The sequence below is a fragment of the Astatotilapia calliptera genome, chromosome 19, assembly GCF_900246225.1.
Source record: "Astatotilapia calliptera chromosome 19, fAstCal1.2, whole genome shotgun sequence".
Taxonomy (NCBI): domain Eukaryota; kingdom Metazoa; phylum Chordata; class Actinopteri; order Cichliformes; family Cichlidae; genus Astatotilapia; species Astatotilapia calliptera.
Window position 1 is genome coordinate 12,134,029 of NC_039320.1, and position 19,982 is coordinate 12,154,010.

The following is a 19,982-nucleotide window of genomic DNA, read 5'->3' on the forward strand; positions in this document are numbered from 1 at the left end:
CTTCTTCTCTGGAGTGTAGTTGAGTTGCTCTCAGGCAAACAGCAGCAGCAGACCAGACCCGGCTTCAGTGTGCTAGCTGGATAGAAACACTGCCTTATAAGGCACTGGGGATGGTGGCCCCAGCCAATTTTTTTTTTTTCCTTCAAAACAAGCCGGTCTCTCGGCTCCACACCACCTCTGGTGAGTCGGCCGGGCCTCTCCATGGTCTTTTTTTGGTTTTTCGCTCCACTCCAGTGAAGAAGACCCGGCGTCTTCTGGGTGTGCAAACCCTCAGCAGTCTCAAAATGTCAACCTTCACTTCAGTTATGCAGCTCCTGGTCTCCTTTAGTGGTCAGAGCTAGGAAACATGATAAGGGTTTTCCTTGTTTATTAAAGCCATACATGGCCCACCAGAGGCTTTTTTGGAAATAAAAAAACACTTAAGGCCTGTAAGAAAGAAAAAGAGTAGGGGAAATTTAAAAATGTATTTATTTAGGTCAGTATTTTAATTCTGATTATTTATTCATTGGCTTAGCAAACATCATCTAGTTGCTGAACTTAAAAGCATATGCCTTTACAGGGGATTTCCATAAACTTAAAAAATAACCCAGGAGTAGGACAAATATTGATGTAGGGAACTGGGTCGTCTGGTAGTTGAGTTCTGATTGTTAGGCGTGGTGTTTAACTGCAAAGCTCATCTTGCAAGGACACACTCTGGTCTCTGCTGGCTTTCTGCCACCGTGGGATGTCTGCAGGCGCAAATCGGGGAGTAGAGGGGTCCTCTACTTAATTATAATGTGTATGTCTTGCATTACAACACGGATGTTTGGCTGGTTGTCAATGTTGCATGTTTACCTGCAGAGATCATTAATACCATAGATCGTAGCTTAGCACAAAAGCAAAATAAGGGCAAAAACCAACACCTGCCTTTTTTACACTAATAAAGCTAACTAATTGACATGTTGCATCTCATTAATTTTGGTGATTAAAGTAATATGATGCTGGTTGTTAAAGATTTACGTGTCAGACAGGTGGTTTCCTGTCAGCTACACTCTGAGAACCCCAGGAAGTTACCCAACCTGGCCAAGAATGAACTTTTGTCCAAAATGAACCTCCTTGTTTCCTCATTTGCTGTTTCCTATACATTGGACACTCAATGGGTTGCTCTACATTTGGGAGCAAGTTTAGATTTTGGAAAAATTATTATTGTTTTGTGTTGCACAGCATGTATTTTGAATACAACTTTATACATCTTTGTGTTGATGTTCACTTCTCAGTGTTGCCCTATCACAGGTAAATTGTTTTTTGCTTATATAGTGTCCCATATACAATTTCAAACTGTTATTTTTTTTTCACTTGCAGTTCAGATATGATATGCCCAGTGTGACCATTTTGAAACCACTGTAAACAGCAGTTCATCAAAGCAGGCAGTGGGTTGAGTCAGACTGTGTTTTTAAGCTAAATTGCAACATTAGTGCAAGAAATACAACAGAGAGTTGATAAAAAGTGACACAGTCATTTCCCTTAACATCATAAGTCTATAACTATATATAATATGTTCTTTGCAGTTGATGCCAGATCATATTTGAAGATGGATCTTTGCCCTCAGTACTGTAGCTAATTAATGATCACATTTGTACCCCTGCTCTTGTTTTTCTCGTGTTACAGTTTGTTGGACACATTTTTGAGAAAATCTCTAGTGAAGCGGCTGCTCTCAAGTCGAAAAGATTAGAGCTAATCTTGGACAGCAATCACCTGTTTTTCTGTAACTACTTGCAGGCAGTTCATGCAAACACTTATACTTTGTATTCCATTACTTAAATAAATTCTGATAAATCTCGAATGTTCATTTTGCTTTTCCTTAGCCAGCTGTAAAAAATTTATTACTAACTGAACAAAAATCAAAGTCCACACCTTAAAATACCCACACATTAATAAACACCTAATTCTCAGCACCTTGATTTCATGTTATATAATGCCTCAGACAAATGGAACAAGATATGAGTCAGGAGCTGTCCAACAGGGATGTGAGAAGAAAGTTTAGAATGAGGAAGAATGCAAGCACAAGAATTGACTTTCACAAAATTTACATGGAGATTTTCCAATTGTGGCATTGGAATGACCCCCCTCTTTGCATCAAACATGAGGGCAGGAAACAGTACTAGTTTCCTGAGTTGTGTTGTGTTACAGGAACTTTGTGTTATTTTCCTGCGTTTCTGTCTTCCCTGTGTCATCATCCATGTGATTTGGCTCTTCTTCTGTGGACTTTGAGCCTACTCTAAACCAGAATTGGAAGGACTTTGACACTATGGCCACACTCAGTCAGCCTCACACACACACATAACAAAAGACGCTGGTAGTGATTGGGCCAGCATGCCAGTTTTGTCATATTTTTTGAGTCCACATTTCCCTCAGTCACCACAACAGAGAATATAAAGTTAACATGACTCTTCCAGACACAATATTTAGAAGTCTGCCAGGTTGAAATAAACCAGACTTCTCCTTAATATGACATTTGGACTAGAAGCAAAGCTGAAATCTGAGATATTGATGTGTTTACGGTGGTGTAGGGTTCTCATGTATGCACACAGAGATTTCACCTTAATCTCTTTGCTGTTTTTGTCTAGACATAAAGACTGTGGTTGATATTTTAACTTAAAGTAGGATTTGGTTATAATGCAGCACTCAGGTTCTGTGACCTTCCTGCATAGTTTTTGAATCTTACTGCTCTGCAGGAAGACTTAACTTTTGAAGAACTTTCAGTTCCCACACCGATCAAAACTGTAAAGGTCATGAACTCAGTTATGCAAATGGCTTTGTGGTTAACGGTGACGGCAAAAATCCTGTTGTTGACTTTGTTGTCATGCTGTGCAAAATCTTCCCCCGGTGGCGCGAGCATTGAGGAGTTTAATACCTGAGTCTTGGTATATTTTTAGTTTCAACTGAGGGTGTGAGTGAGAAGAGCAGAGAAGAGAACAGGAGGCTCCCACGCATAACGCACAATCCATCTGGCCTCAGCCTTATCATTCCATCACAACCTGCTGGTGAAACACAGCCTCCTACACGCATACACAAACTTTCTGTCATGCACACATGCTTATGCACAGGCTCGGGCACTCATAGATACGCATTAGTGTCCATTTTCACAAGCAAACAACATTTATTCAGTTGATCTTAGCAACACACAGCCTGCATTGTGTGTAGCCAGCAGCAACAATAGAGCTATACAGCTCATTACCAAACAGCTACAGATTGTCAGTGAGTTCACTGCCTTTAGTAAACACAAACAAGGACATTCGTATGTTCGCACTCGAGTTTAGACCGGGAGTGTTTGTGTTGAAGCTGGCAGTTATAATTGAAATGGTTTGTGTCTATACTAAAAATATTTATATACAAATGTACTCATAGACATGCCAAAGGATCGAAACAAAATCTAAGCCTAATGATGTCATCTTAGTGCTATGTTTTTGTTTTGTTTGTGTGTGTGTGTGTGTTGTAATTTAAATTTGCCTCATATTGGGTGGTATGGTTGTGCAGTGGTTAGCACAGGCAACTCGCCTCATTTGAACCCTGCTTCCTTCTGCAGTCCAAACACATGTATGGTTTGGCTGTGGGTGTGTAGTAGATTAAGTACTTGAAATGTATAGAATAACACACTTTATGCACAGCTAGAATGTAACTTGTAGCCTAAAGAGGTTAGAAAAGGCCAGAAAAGCATTTTATAAATGTGAGAACATATGGAAATAGCCACCACGTTGTCACCGGTTAGCTTCTGAAGAGCATTTTTTTTCACTGTTGCCATCCTGCTGTTTCCTGCTCAAACCAGATGTGCTGAATGCGTGGTGGCTTTGACTGTCGAAAGCTGTTAGCCAGAGAACATTTTACTCAGTATGACACAAAACATTTACTACTTATAGATTTTTGTAAGTAATTTTTGCAACTGCAGGCATCACATCCTGCTGGCATTAAAAGGAATGCAGGTTAAGGAAACTTCTAAGTTGGCTTCACTTCTTAAACTAAGAAACTATGTCTGTCTTTTATACAGTCTGTGGCAATAGACTTAAAATAAAGGAATTTCTGAATTCTAAGGAAAGGGTTCGGTTTCCCTCTTGGATTGCTTAATTAGAGGAATTTTTTTCAGAGACTTGAGGCCCAACAGTTTGCTGGAAAATGGTAGCCATTAACCAGGGCAGGCTTGATGTAATCCTTGGGTTAATTGTCAGTAAAAACAACATTTTAGTATGAATTGTGACAGGTTGCCGCCAAAATGAAGTGTGCCTTGCACAAATGCAGTCTTTGTGCTCAATGGATAGAACATGACTTTAAATGTCAAACAGCAGAATGGCTGGTTGACAGAACATCGTTATTATAAGATTTGAGATTAAGTTTTTATGTGCAAGCAGTCTTCCCTTGCCCCTTTTTTCCTGGCACATTCCTCAGTGTACTTAATAATAAAGCGTGGGGAGGGCGCAGGAGCATGAGACAAAAATATGTCAAATTCAGGAGCAAGAAGTAATTGTTATTCCCAGTGGAGACATTAGCTGCGCTATTTGTGAACCCAGGATTCCTGCTGTTGTCTTTCTCGAAGAGTTTATGGGCTCTGCCTGGCAAGGTCCCCTCGCTCTGCCCGGCTGGCCAGCCCACCATTTATCCACACAACTATTTTTAAAACTGCTGGAATTCTATCAAAACATCAACTTTCTGCTCAATCCTTTTAAAGCTCAGAGCAGTGCTGCTTGTTTTCTGTTCCACATGCCTAGTGATGAGACGGTTATGAGGAGAGGAAGAGTGGTGGGGGGGAGTGGACTAAAAGTGGAGCAGAGGGAGGTTGTGACTTTTAATAGTTAGGGCTATTCCTTTTCTGCTTTTAGCTTCTTTCAGGTTAACATCATTGCATTCTTGACTGGTGGATCCACGTGGCTTTTTATAGGGTGATAAAGAATGGAAGCAGGCGAGGGGAGAACAACCGCTCTGTCAGCGGCAGGTTGGGTAAATAAAAAGGGAGAAGAATAGAATGTGCCGAAACGGCGCTCTTATAAAATGCCTGCCTCCTGCGACTTCAACCAGTCTCAGCTCTTTGTATTTTGCAGGAGTTGCTATGCGACGAGCCATAACCCACGGGCTAGATTACAGTATAGCAGAGATAAAGAGCCATCTAATAGATACATAGCAATTCATACTGATAAGCCTGACTGGGAAGATACTCCTATCAGCTCAAGGAGACTGTAAGGATGTTAATAACTCTACAAGGAAGTGTAGCCCACTATATATCAAAGTGTGCTAAAGAAACTGACTGGATAATCTGTAATTATTCACATTCATTATTACAGAAATAAACATTCCCTTTAATTTAAGCGAAGCCAACACTACATTAGTTATCCGAAAGGGCTATATATACAGAGGACCAAAACGTCCAAAATCATGAATGTAAAAAATAAACATGTATGATTTTAAATGCAGTAAATTTCCACAGCATGTCTTTTATCCTGTCTTCCTTCTCTCACCCCAACCGGTCGCAGCAGATGGCCGCCCCTCCCTGAGCTGGAGGTTTCTTCCTGTTAAAAGGGAGTTTTTCCTTCCCACTGTTGCCAAAGTGCTTGCTCATAGGGGGTCATATGATTGTTGGGTTTTTCTCTGTATCTATGAAGTGCCTTGAGGCGACTTATGTTGTGATTTGGCGCTATATAAATAAAATTGAATTGAATTAAATTAAATTAAATATTAAAAATAACTTAGTGACTGCAAGGCATCAGTCACATAGCCCTAGAGGCCAGTCAATAACCCCATTGGCTACTAGATGTTGCTAGGAGAAATTGCTGGCAAAGAGGGTGCTGCACCAAAAACCTCTTTGTGATTACAATTGTTGCTAACAATTGTAATCACAACAAAAAAAAAGACGTAACATAAACCAAATGGAGACTGTTCACCTTTACAGTAAAAGTTATGCTTTATTTCTATAACCGGGGGCTACTGTGGCAATCTCCTAGTGACCAAAGGAGTTGCAAGGATGTTTTTGGTGCATCACCCTCTTTGTGACCTTTTTTCTCAAGCAACCACTTGCCAGTCAGTCAGGATATACACATTGTGTTTTCAGGTGACCCTCCTGTGTGTGACTGAACCGTCTTCAGGACCCTTATCGGAGCTTTAGCAAATGATATTGCAGAGACAGTAACCATTTGCCAAAAAGTTGGGGAACAAACAAATTGCCTTTGTTATTGTTGGCTGGTAGGAGGTTGCTGACTGGTTTCTAGGCCTGTGTACTGGACTTAAAACACATTCCTGTTTTAAGGGGGGGGAGATGACTAAATGAAGACCAGAAATGGCAGTTTATGTCACATTTTAAAGGAATGAGGAACGAGTATTGTCAGTATTTTGTGGTTTTAGTGACTGTCATTATTAGTAAGGTTATATATTTACCTGTTTATTGTTTATTGTCTCAAATTCATTGAAGTTAAAACTATTGATGCAGCTTCGTTCCCCCAGAGACTTAACCACTTATTTAATATTCAAGAAATGCTGCTTCCACAGACTTCCAGTCGCCTTTGCATTTACATTTATTTTATTTTATTTTATTTTATTTTTTTTATAGTAATGGAAGTTAATTGAAAGAGCTATTTGCAGTCATTTCCCTTGTGTAACTCCAATGCACTAAATGGCTTATTATGCATGACCTTTGAGGTTACTGCTAATCCTGCAGTGTAAGAATTACTATAAATGTGGTTCAGGAAAGCATTTTGAAGTGGACTGGTGCAATTAGCAAACAAAATAAAATAAACCAAATGCGTGTCTACCAACATAATATCACTCTCGCTGTGGAGCCTCTCATCATCACCATGGTAACATTTATTTGTACCTCCCCCACACTTGATTCATCTTATTTAAAGGAGGGATACAGAAAGGACAAGGATAAGAAAAATATATCACCATGAGGTCCAGCTTGTAAATGGGGAATGTTTGCTACGTGCCTGCAGCCAGTCCAAGCGTTACCAGTGTTTACTTTGCATTTCTCGTGGCAACTGTCAGCAAACAGCTTTTGTCAACTTTTTCATGTCCAAAGTTGGAAATCTGCAAAACTGAATTCCTTCTCCATTCGATCTTTTACGGTGTGCTGGCTTGGGTGTAGAGCTTTCTCTCTCCAGTCTTCTGTTTGAGCCGTTTCACTTTGACAATATGTGACAGGTTACTGGCAGTTAATTTCTGAACTTGTGAATGACACTTACATTCTGCTTACTTTGAAGATGTATTGTGCATGTTTGCTTTCATTGCATGGACAGGAAAAAGGATGCATCTCACGTACATTTGCTGCATGTGTGGCCTTTTCAGGCGTGTGTCCGTCTCTGGTGGAAAATGCTGAGCAGTGCTGCTTGTTTTATCATAGATAGCCGGCAGGACTGATTGTAAGTCACTTCACGGAGCCTGTCGTGGTTTTGTGGGCTGTTCTTTCGCCTTTGAAAATGACTTAAGCTATGCACACAGTACCCTAAACGAATACACTTGATTTGTTAACAGACACTAACATATTCCAGCCTGCATGCTCAGGCAACTGCCGTTATCATAAAAGTATCGTATGCAAGAAAATTATGCTTTCTGACAGTTTTGTTGAAGAATTTAAATTTGTGACAAATCTATAATCGAACAATAGGCTCATCTCAAGTGAGGCTCTTGGGGTTTGACGCTGCAGACTAGTATTACTAATGTTTATCCGGTTAACAATGGTGTGAGCTTGTCGCATGTCTCCAGCAGTTTCAGATTCTGGTTAGAGTGGCCTGACAGAGAGAATCTATTGCCAGCTGCAGTCCAGAATACAGAGTCAGTCTGTACAGTGATCGAGAGAGACTGTGCAAAGCATCAACAGTGAAAGGTGAACAAGCTGGTAGGGAATATCTGCTATCTGCAATGGCAGCCATGACTTTTAAAATAAAATCAATGGGATTGTCTTCCTGTACATCAGCCACATATGGTGTCATATTTTGTTTTGTATTTAAAAATGGTAAAAGAATTCTACAAAGCCGAATTAAAATGGCCTCAGTGAACACTTACATCATGGGAATGAATCAGTGGCCGATGGTGCATTCCAGTTGAAGTTGGAAATTGGAATTTCCGAGATGAAGTCGGAATTTTCAACTCGGAAAGTTGGAGCCGCTCCACAAACCCCAACTTAATGGGGGCTGTGCGGCTGTGAACACAAGCGGTAGTAAAAGTGCAAAATCCGTGCCACCACTGCAGTGTGTTTGTGACTCTAAATAAATAAGCCATTTGCAAAGCATTGACTGGGTTCTATCTGTGAACGTTGTGTAGCTGTGCAATAAACAAGCACTATGCTGTTGTGTTGTTAATAATGCATCAGTGGCTCCACCTTGCTAAGGGGCAAAATAAATCCTGCTTCTTTTATTTTTGTTTGTTTGTTTGCTACATCATGTTACTATTTAAACACACTCATCTCGATGGTAATGTCACTCCGACATCCGACTTCCAAGACAAATGGAACACATCAAAAGTGCCAAGAAATTATGTTTGGTTACTCTGAAAGTGTTTTTTCAAACAAATCAGGAGTGTAATGCACAAAACTCACTCTCTCACACACACACACACACACACACACACACACACACACACACACCAGTACCTGCCAGGCACGATCCCTAATAAACCCCCACTAAACGGCAAAGACTAATCTGAGAGATTTACTTTAAAAACATCAATCAGCAGAATTTCGTGATCAAGACATGTACTTGGGCAGTGTCTGATTAACTTCTGATAAATATGTGTTATATTTAAAATACTTTTTGTTTCTTTTTTATTATACATACAATATGGACTAAATCAAATTTACAATGTGACACAAAGACGATTTATTATATGAAAATATGCTTGGTTGTTGGATTTTTGCTGTTGATTCATTGAGCTAATTTTGGACACTGCTACTATGCATCCATTATGTGTTTTTCATTGTCTCTCACCGCCTGACGAATATAGAGCTGCAGTAGCAGCAGTAACGGTGCCTCAGAGGAAATGACTTGCACACAGGGACTGGCTTCATGACACAGTGAAATTATCTGCCAGCCCTGGGGTGGGGTGGATCATTTCCTGTATTGCCATGCTCGCGCATGTGTGCATGTAGGTATATGTACACGCACGTGCACGCACACAAACACGCACCCGACAAACCCTCTCCACCCCCACACATGTGTGTATTTTTTTCCCTTAAATAGTAGTTTTGTGAGAGGTCGGTCCTTTAATGGGGAAGTTGAGTTGATGAAACAGAGTGCTCCGCTCGCTCGACGTAAGCCGATTTCATCCGAGCGGAGAACGATGGAGAGAGGAGGACGGGCAGATAAGTCTGAGAGGCTACAGAACAAAAAAGTGGAGAAGCCTAGAAAGGAAGTGATGAAACTGATTGTATCACAACGCCTAACAGCGCAATAATGAAAGAAAAAGAAAAGAAAAAGGAAAGTGACAAGTATGCAGCGTATGCAGCGTATGCACTGCGTCGTGTTCTCATGTTCTCATTTGGCTCGGTCCAGTGTTACGAACTGCTCCTTATTGACCGTTGAGGAATGCATAGCTGACAAAAGTTGATAGATGACTTCCTTACTGTTACACGCTGTAACGATTAGAGGTTAGCAACAGTCCGTCCTTTGCTTATTTAATGGTTTCCCTGCATTGCCCTGGGTCATACTTATGAAATGTCTGCGATACTGCAGTACAGTGCCCAGCTTTTCTTCCTGTCGGGGAAAAATAAGAATATAACAGGACAACACGCATCACAGAATTTTTTTTTTGTTTTGTTTTGTTTGAGGTAATCAGATGTCACAAGAATAACTGAAATACATCTGTGAGTAATAATGTACTGGCCACTGTTTAGTTTGGGGTAAATACTCATCAGCTGCTTTGTTTGTTGCCTGCCACACATTTTTCAGGAATGTCCATGAATCAGACTGTGTGTGTCAGAGGAAGAACAAGAATGAGTGTGTCTAATGTTGGGTTTGTTTTATTCAGCTGTTCACACACTTTCTCAAATACCTGTAAGTGGTAGAGCTGCTACACAAGATAGGCGTGTAGTGCCAGCATGGGGTGACTCCTCTTGTTCCTATTTCCTCAGAAATTTGGTTGTATAGAAGCCTATTGGAGGGGGGGACAAACCCATGCCCCCCTTACTTTATGACATTGGTAAATACTTTCCTAATGGCCTCAGTCACTGAATATACCTCTCTTTAAATTAGTCTCTCTAATTTTCTCGAAGCAACTACTCTGAGATTCTCACAGCCTTTGTCCCGACCAGTATGAACAAGAGAATATGCATATACGAACATGCAGTTAGGAGGAAAGGAACCACTTGAGAACAGAAGCATGCCACATCAGCTCTCAGATACGGTGGAAGCAAAGTTACTAGTGTTTGTGACAATGTATATACCAAAGTATATTGCAAAAACAACCAAAGAATTTCTCATTGCAAAACAATCTTCATTGGCTAAGTCAGTCATCTGTTCTCAGCCAGGAGCACATGCTTTTCAGTTACTGAACATAAAACCGAAGGCAAAGATACCCATAAACGAACACCAACTGAAGATAGCCTGACTGAACATCCAAACACTTATGTCCATGGAGTCTAGACTTAAGGAAGTCATCGGCCGCTAAGGACTTTTATCCAACTATTGGAAACGGTCCACATATTTAAAATTGTAGTCAATTTTTTAATCACAGCTGAGACTCTGTAAACAGGTATGAATTTATATACTGTAGGTTGGGATGTGTCTTTGTGTGAATTTTCAAAAAGTTGTGAAGCACTTTGTATGCTATTTACATGCTGTATGTCTGTGAGGCAATTAGAGGATCATCAGGGGGTCCTTTTGTCCCTCTGTGGGGGGTTACTCCCACTAGGTTATATCTGGGACTCTCCACCATTTGACCTTAGAACTGAAGAAGCTTCTCGGATGAAAGGTGAAACGTCTTCAAGCAACTTAAAAAAGTCCAGACGCTTTTCTTTGCAAGCTCCTTTGACTTTACATGCTGTAATAATAATAATAATAATAATAATAATAATAATAATAATAATAATAATCACATGCCTATAAATACTATGAGGGTGTTCAGCACTATGAGTGTGGTAAATGCAGGTCTGAGCCTATGACTGTGTGGCGTGTATGTGGAGGTGACTTTATCTCTGGGACCGCCTCTTTTCCAAGGGTTATAGAAACAGCGTGTTCATCATTTATCAGAAGAATATCAGAGAATCAAGAAGGCAGCTGCTGATGGAAAAATGAGTCACTGCTCCACAGTCTGTCTCTCTCGAGGAACACAGCTTTCAGTTAAAACACTTTTCTTCTGTATGTAGTTGCTGTTTGTGTATCCAGTCAGTCAAGTTGAGCACTGTTGTGTTGAATGAAATGCTGAGGGGAAGTTGGCCCTTTTCATTCAGACTCGCTGGGTTGCATTGATGTGGAACTGTTTTCGTTCTGTGCAGTGGTGAGAAAATAGAACATAAACTGTCCTTAGAAAGGCGGTCAGTGGTCTGTAATGTTGAATTTGGATTTGCTTTAAGTTAGCATGTTGCCTTTATTGGAATGGAAGATGCTTGAAAAAAAAAATTATTTATTTATTTATTTTTAGAAGCTTTCCAAATAGGATGGATGCTCATTAGCTGCTTATTTAGGTCATGTGAGGTCCCTCTGAGGTCCCATCTCAGCCTAGCCTTTTGGTTTTGCTCCCTTAGGTTTAGTAAATGCTGTACAAATGATTTTCAGATTAATGTGCTGCTGGGAAACAAAACCATGGCTTTAAAGGGCTTACTGGACGGCCTGAAAGATACTAATATGGATCTCCTTAAAACCCTTTCCGAAGAACCTGGGAGTTATCTTTTAACACTTTTGAAGGCGAAGGAGTTTCTTTTCAGAAATTTAAAAAGTTGTTAATTAGTAGTCATCAGAGAACATGTGAACTATCCTGCAGTCAAGTTCTGTTATTATCTGTGCCGGTTAAACAAACAAATAAAAAGCCCATTGACCAAGAAAATTGTTGTTTTTGGATATTCTTTAAGTCTTTGAAAGGTCAAAAATAATTCACGAAATATGTGAAGTGGAACAAATACCCTCCTCTCTGAGAATTTCAAACAATAAAAACCAGAAAACATTGGGGAAATGGACATCCAACTTTGAGACTGTGGACTTTCACTTATTTTTATTATCTTATTTTTATTCATTTGTTTGTTGAACTCTGCTCACTATATTTACATATGCTTTTTTCTTTTTCTTTTTTTTTATGGAACAAATCTCTGGAGTAATCTGCCCACAGATGTGACTCATAAGGTCTTTTTTTTTTTTTTTTTAAGTATAATGGACAATGGATGAAAGAACTGCTGACCTTTATGCTGTAATGTAATATATTCCTTTTAGTTTTTTCTACCTTTATTTTTATTTATTTATTTTTTTTTACATTACTCATTCTTATTTTGGTTGTTTTATGCTCCTATTGTTTAAATGTTTGTTATTTACACACAAACTCAGATGCATTGTAGCATCTCTCTGTCACAAATTTAGATTCAAAATCTAAAACAATCAAAAATACAGTTGGCTTTTGGCTTGCAGGGGAAAAAAAAACATTTTTAAAGCGATTGCTGATGAATATTTTCTATTTACTATCAGTGTGGGTTACTTTTAATTTGATACATGTGTGCAAAAGCAGTTAGGCAATACTAACAATGTATCATTTCATAATGCACCCAAAACAGCATATTATTGCTAAGGAAGTAAAAAATTTAAAGCACCAAATAAAGAAAACAAAAGATACTCCATACAGGTTTTTTGTTTGTTTGTTTGTTTAAATTGCTCAGGTCCAGATTCCCTCATGAATTTATGGTCTCCCCTACATTAGATACATTTTTATTTTTTAATTTTGAAACTAGATTTCATATTTTTAATTTTGTTTTATGGTTCATCTTTCGGATTAATTCATTACCAGTGGCTGTGTCGTGATGATAAGGGGATAAAAATAAGCTGGTATTTACTGATTATGACACATTTCTTTTATAGTTCATACTTCCTTAAAATAAGTGCAGCCAAATGACTTATATCTCAGTGAGGAAAAAGAAAAAAAAAAAACTGGTAAATGGCAAATTATGGAAATTTTGAATGCACTTTTTGTTTTGACACCTAATCTGTGAGTGCTCACACGTCACATCATCTGCATCATGTGTGAAAAATCAGTGCTGATGCAAACAACAGACTTCCTGGCAGCTCATGACTACTTGTCTCATTTCATGCAAAAACACAGTGACTTGCTGTGTGACGCAGCCTTTTACCATCCATGCGCCGTTTATGATGGCTTGATTTGTTTTGCAACAGCACTGTGACTAATGTTTCCATAGAGGTGACAAGTTTGAAAATGCTGTTGCTGAGGGGAGGAAGGACAGACAGCATGCCACCATATTCTGAATCCTAGAGCTGGGCGATAGAACGATAACGATATGTATCGCGATATAACTTTTACTCGATAGAGAAATTAAGCTATCGCGATAGACTTCGCCGCTCTTGTCCTCAAAAAAAAAAAAAAAAAAAAAAAGGTCAGCCAATCCAAATTAAGTAGCGCAGAGCCGAACCAATCACAGCCGCAGCGTCACGTCCGCGTGACTTGTTACGTACAGCACAAGTGCCAAGCCGCACGTGTGTTTGTTTGGGAAGCAGCCAGCGGGTAATGGAGCCAGCGGGTAATGGAGGAAATGAGTGTGCCGACTAGAAAAATCAACCGAGCGTGACCGAAGAGAAAACAGATGATGGTTGCAATGCCGGAGAGATTGTCGAACGGAAGAGCCATAGAAGTTCCGTAGTGTGAAGGTATTTCGGCTATTTCAAGTCTGACAAAAAACAGAGTAGCGTGCACTGTAAATTGTGCCGAAAGCAAGTCTGGAAATACAATAAACTGGTGCATGCGTCACACTGTGCGCCACGTTATTGTTTCGGTGAAATGAATTTCAACAATACTGTTACTGTTAATTCTACTCTCTGCAGTGTTTAAATGCTTACATATACACACAGTTACTGTCCCTCCACACATACGACTCGGTTCTGCTTCTATGCCCCAGCTTTGTTTACTTTTTCCCACCGAGGCTTCTAGACTTCTGATTGGCCAACATTTCGGCACGGTTAGGAATCTAGCTCCACCTGCTGCTTTGGCATTCATAGCAGCGTTTTCCTTCATTTCTGCCTTTATGTGTGGACGGGATTATTTTTTAAAACGAAAACGGAAAATCTCCGTTTTCAAAAATACCCGTGTACGTGTGGACGTAGCCTCAGTCTCTGACTGGAAGCGCTAATTCGTCATTCGGCTTTTGTCAGACTAAAGTAACTGTTAAAAGTGTTTGAAAAGCTCAGCTATACAACAAGGAGAGATTGAGAATTTCCTTTTAGTTCTCAGTTTATTTGATATTGACAAAAGTTAGTCAGTTTTGTCTGTTCTTCTGTAAAACAAACTAAGATTTATTTTTAGAATTAATATTTTGTTTCTAAGTGGAATTGACAATTTAGTCTGTTTCGTTTGTTCTATTTTGAAACTTAAACGCTTTAGCGGCTGCCTTTTGTGTAGTTTGCAATATTTGCCTTTATTTATCTGAAAAAGTCTCATGTTCCTTAAGTACATCTACCCTGTTGAACTTATTATGGGAAATAAATATTTAAATAAAAACAAGCTGCTGATTATTTCACATTTTACTTGTGAGCAACGGCACATTTAAATCTTACAAATATAGTTATTTGGCTTATATCGTGATAGATATCGTTATCGCCTGAAATGAAAAAAACATATCGTGATATGAAAAAATCTCATATCGCCCAGCTCTACTGAATCCCATACAGTTGTTCAGTCTGACGTCACTAGCCGTGTCTGGGCCTAAACTCCACTGCAGGTCCATATATCAAACGATCACTATGGCATTACTGAGAGTTGAAAAACTGTCTAAAGTCTTTCATCTTTAATAAAATGATCAGCATTCTGCTCTACCAGGTGTAACAATTGAGTTTAACATCCAGGCATCCATGAAAACGGAATTTATGACATTCAACGGAGTTAGAAGTTAGCAGGACGTTAGCTCGCTAGCTTCTATCTAAATACAATATAGCATGTCCTGACTGCGGGGTTTTGGAAACAAATTAAAACGTACAGCTCTGCTATCACTTCTAACATAAATGAAGACAGAAAGCTAAACAGCAGTGACGTTTGTAGGGTTACTGAAGTTGGGCTAGCTGGTATATAATGATGTGCTATGTGACCGCTAGCGACACAGCTATGTTAGCATAATATAAACAAGCTAACTTTTTTCCCACTCGATAAAAGTTAACGTGAGTGTTCTCGGTGGTCAGGAACAAATGTAATCGCATGGCAGGATGCTGTAAAAGGACCAAACTTCAGCCAGGAGAACAACTGAGATAATCCATCCACAATAGAGATTGACAGACCACGTGACTTTCGTGCATTGCATGCCGGGAACTCGTGACAAAACAATCCAAGTACCGCATCAAATGCAAGCATTTGCAGCACCGCAAAACGTTCATTCTTCGGTTCCAATAAATTCTTGCTTTTTCTTTGCCCCCCAAAAAGGTATGTACAAAATGAAGGAGAACAATGCCGGTCCGTACAAAGACAGACTTGATGAAAAGCCAAAGAAAAGATACGAGGGAAAAAATCAAACCAGTGAGGTTAGTCATTCATATACTGCTGCATGGGCTGGGCTGTAGTTACATCCTAAGGTTTTAAAAACTGAGTTTAAACAAATGATTAGCGGTCATAAAAGCTGAGGGAGGTCAACAGGGATCACTGACTGTTTTAGGAGCTTTTTGAGATCAAATAGAAGAAAATACAAAACATTAAACATGTTAACAACACAAAAGCCATATTAAACGCAGACAACTTTAGACCCGGAAGTAGGATTCATCGCATCATCACTGAACAACCGAATTGTTAATCCTCTAGATAATCATGTGACCCCCTCGAACTGCTTCAAAGCACATTAGTGCCTTTGCTGTACATTTGTTGATTTTGATTTATTTAACAGTGCAGTGTCATTGTGGTTTCATAACACCTTCCTGCAAAGCATTTCCACTGTGTTGTGGAGGGGTTTTTTTTATAGATCTCTTAGAGCTTATTATTAATTTTTTGGGGGTTTTTTCTCTTTTTTTGCAGGACTCCATGAATGCGCTGGTCTTAGACTTGGGCTACCCTGCACTACGAAAGAACAAAAACATTGAGACCTTCTTAAACAGATGTGAGTAGCTTAATGAGAGATGATTATCTAGAAGGTGAACAGCTCAATTATTCAGAAAAGGCTGATTATCAAAACCAGTCAAATCATCACTTTATGTAAAAGGTTCGGTATAAAATACTGCCTCTTTGCTGTATTAATCAATAAATGCCTTCCTAATGAGTTTGTTCTTGATTGCTACTTTCAAAGGTTATTTAACATAAGATTATGTTCATTTTGTAAATTCTAGTAGTCATTAGAGTACTATTGTCTATGAAACTCGTTAGACAGAGAATAGTAAAACTGGAAATACTTCACAGGGTCTATCATTTTATGGATCAGTCATTATCATGTGAATCAATGGGTGATAAAACCGTGGCTATATCTATCTTTATATATGTCTTCTGGGAAGTCTGAGCATCTCAGCTTAAATTGTTGGAACATTACCTGGATAAGTAGTAGAAAATGGATGGATAAATATATAGAGGATGTTCACTTAAATAATTGCGTTGTATTTACAACACTAATGCACGTTCATTTCCTCTGTCCTGTCAATAAACTTTTGCTTCAGATGAGAAAGTCATTGGCCAGATTCGAGATCTGCAGATGAAGTCTGAAGACTTTGACAGAGTTAAAGTGATTGGCCGAGGAGCATTTGGTGAAGTGCAACTGGTAAGTACTGATCATATGAACAGGTAACACTGTTTTTGTTTTTATAGTTGCTTTTACAAAGCAACTATAAAAAAAACAAGTGGTATAGTCGTCCATCAAGGATCCATCATACCATCAAAACGATTCTAACTTTGGAGAAGTGCATGTCAAAAGTATCTACTGCTTGTATTGCCACAGTCATGGTTAGCACTGTTACCTCATAGCATGAATGTTCATGGTTTGAATCTCCTGCATAGTTGAATAGTTCTGTGTGGAGTTTGAATGTTCTCCCTTAGCCTATTACCTCAAGTACCCTGGCTTCCTCCCACAGTCCAAAGAAGTACATGTTATGTTTATTTGTGATTCTACATTGGCTGTGGATGTGAGGCAGATACAAGTGCTCGAAGTGCATGAATGTGCGGTTAATTGTGGCTTGTATTCTAAAAGACTTTGAGTGGTTAGTAAGATCAGAAAAGAGCTTTTTAAATGCCTGTTCACTTCCATAATCCTTTTCTCTGCATGACGAGGTTTGCTGTGCAAACTGACACCGTAAACCAGTCATCTACCTCAGCTGCTTATGCTGAAGGGAGAGTGGACGGTGAAAAGATGAACACTTAGAACCAACAACCAAAAACACAAATTATGTTCTGTAGTGGTGTCATATGAATACACGGAGAGGCAATGGGTTCCCTCTACAGCTTGAGCCTATATCAGCATAACCAAAGGATGCAACCCTACACATAAGCTTTATCAAAAAGGAAAGCTGAGTCTTTAAAGTAGAGGGCATGCCTGTATCCTGAACTCACACACTGAGCCGGTTCCACAAGAGAAACCTGATACTTGAGGCCTCTGCCCCCATTTTACTTTTGAAAACTCTACAAACCACAACTAAGCATGCACTCTGGGAATAAAAAAAAAAAAAAAAGAGTCTACATTAATTGTATTGTAATCTGAAAGTGGCAAATGTACTCATGAATTATCTGTTGTGATTGTAATTGTATCTTTTCTTGTACATTTCATCAAACTTTTCTCATAGAGTAAGATTAGACTTTGGAGAATCTCTAAACTTTATCTTCCTGTTGTTCAGGTCAGACATAAAGCCTCACAGAAGGTCTACGCAATGAAGCTGCTCAGCAAATTTGAGATGATAAAACGCTCAGACTCAGCATTCTTCTGGGAAGAGAGAGATATCATGGCTTTTTCCAACAGTCCCTGGGTTGTGCAGGTACAGCATTTAAGTTGCTGATCAGCTTTTAAAAAGCTTTCGTGTGCATTAATTGGAATATTCACTGGGAACGTGTTGCCAGTTGGATTACTTTGGATCCTTTGTTTTACTTAGAACAAAGAAATACATTTTCTGCAAAATATGTGTTTTATATGTTAATTTATTAAACCTCAAAATTGTTTTTAGTTGTGCTCTGCCTTCCAAGATGACCACTACCTCTACATGGTGATGGAGTACATGCCAGGAGGCGACCTGGTTAACCTCACCAGCACCTATGATGTACCGGAGAAGTGGGCCAAGTTCTACACAGCGGAGGTGGTGATGGCCCTGGACGCCATTCACTCCATGGGCTTCATTCACCGCGATGTGAAGCCAGACAACATGCTGCTGGACAGACTCGGACACCTGAAGCTGGCTGACTTTGGCACTTGCATGAAAATGGACTCGGTGAGTAAAAGTGTAAAACCTGAGTCTCTGCTGCCAGCAGAGTTTCCTACCAGGTTACAAACACAACAAATGCCAAACTAGAAATGCTTCAGTTTAGACAAGTAACCTCTAGATATGGCCTGAGGCTTATTGCATATGATGGAAACAAGTAACGATTCAGTAGTGTAACTACAAGGGTACCTGGATGGGGCGTGCGTCAGACAGCACAAATGAAGCTCACTTTCTGCTCCATCATACTATCACCTGCCCTTTTCTTAAGTGGAGACATTACAGCAGCTTTGCTCAGAGAGCTGGCAGGTTAAAGTCCGCTGAGACTGCATTGAACATTTTTGTTCTCACATGTGGCTCCGTGGGTGAAGCCGTGAAAGGCCCAGGGCTGCATTTGGTGCAGCTTTTTAATGATTCTGAGATGCTTATAATGATGTAGTGAAGCCCAGTTAATAAATGTTTTTTTTTGTGCATAAACCAGTATATTAGAGCAGACTATTTTGGCAAAGATAAGAGTTGGATTTATTTTGTTTTGGTTTGGTTTGGTTTTTTAGGCCCATACTTTATTTCAAAGAGGAGCTGTTGATGACTTCTCTTTTTAATGTGGTGTTGCAGTGGTAGATTATCATCATTAAAATGCTTGAAAATACTGATGTCAGTGTATGAGATGGATAGATGCTGTGCTGACACTTGGAGTAGGATAATGAATAATAATAATACAGTTTATAATAAAAAGACAGTCAAAGTGCTATAGACGCATAGTTGAGGGCTTTGTATTGTGAGAGTGCAAAAGCGTTATATATATAAAACACTAATAAAAAATCCAAAGAGAAGAAATAAAGCTAAACCTCAGACTTTGGATTGCTATAAATGTTTAGCTTCAGCAGTTTTCTTTTCTTCTTCTCTCTACTCTCTATGATGTCTGTGAAAAACAATATTTTTATGTGATCATCTCAGGGACCCCCTGCTGTCCAAACTGTTTCTTTGGCTGAAGAAAGTTGGCTTAAAGAGAGAGGGGAAGGGGTTAAAATGGCTTGATTTAGCTACTCTAGTGTAGTCCAAGAATAAAAATATAACAAGTCCACTTTAATAACTAAGCTGTTACAGTGAGCTCTGCTTCTGCCTTCACCTGGAAGGATTAGTTTTTAGTAGTCTCTTAAGTTTGGATCAACACTCTGCTTTAGCTTATGCCCATATAAATCAAACCATACCTGTAGGGTACTAAACATATAATGATCTCTGGATTTATGTTGCAGACCGGCATGGTGCACTGTGACACAGCTGTTGGGACTCCAGACTACATCTCGCCAGAAGTGCTAAAATCCCAGGGAGGAGATGGCTATTATGGGAGAGAATGCGACTGGTGGTCCGTAGGGGTCTTCATTTACGAGTTGCTCGTCGGTCGGTGAACATTTCATAAAATAATTTAACTCGTATGTGTTGATGTTTATGTCTCTCAATTTA

At 39.4% G+C, this 19,982-nt stretch overlaps 1 protein-coding gene across 5 annotated transcripts in view; it reads left to right on the plus strand.

The window, feature by feature from the left end:
* The window catches only part of rock2a (rho-associated, coiled-coil containing protein kinase 2a), a 46,539-nt gene that overhangs the window by 5,754 nt on the left and 20,803 nt on the right, over positions 1-19,982 (plus strand). For all 5 annotated transcript variants that reach the window (XR_003270607.1, XM_026151445.1, XM_026151446.1 and 2 more), the window contains exons 2-6: positions 16,150-16,231; positions 16,779-16,879; positions 17,946-18,083; positions 18,270-18,530; positions 19,775-19,919. Coding sequence is in view for 4 of the 5 variants with exons in the window: in XM_026151445.1 (XP_026007230.1) it covers positions 16,150-16,231; positions 16,779-16,879; positions 17,946-18,083; positions 18,270-18,530; positions 19,775-19,919 (727 nt within the window). In the remaining variant the exon portion in view is untranslated. The remainder of the gene's footprint in view (positions 1-16,149; positions 16,232-16,778; positions 16,880-17,945; positions 18,084-18,269; positions 18,531-19,774; positions 19,920-19,982) is intronic.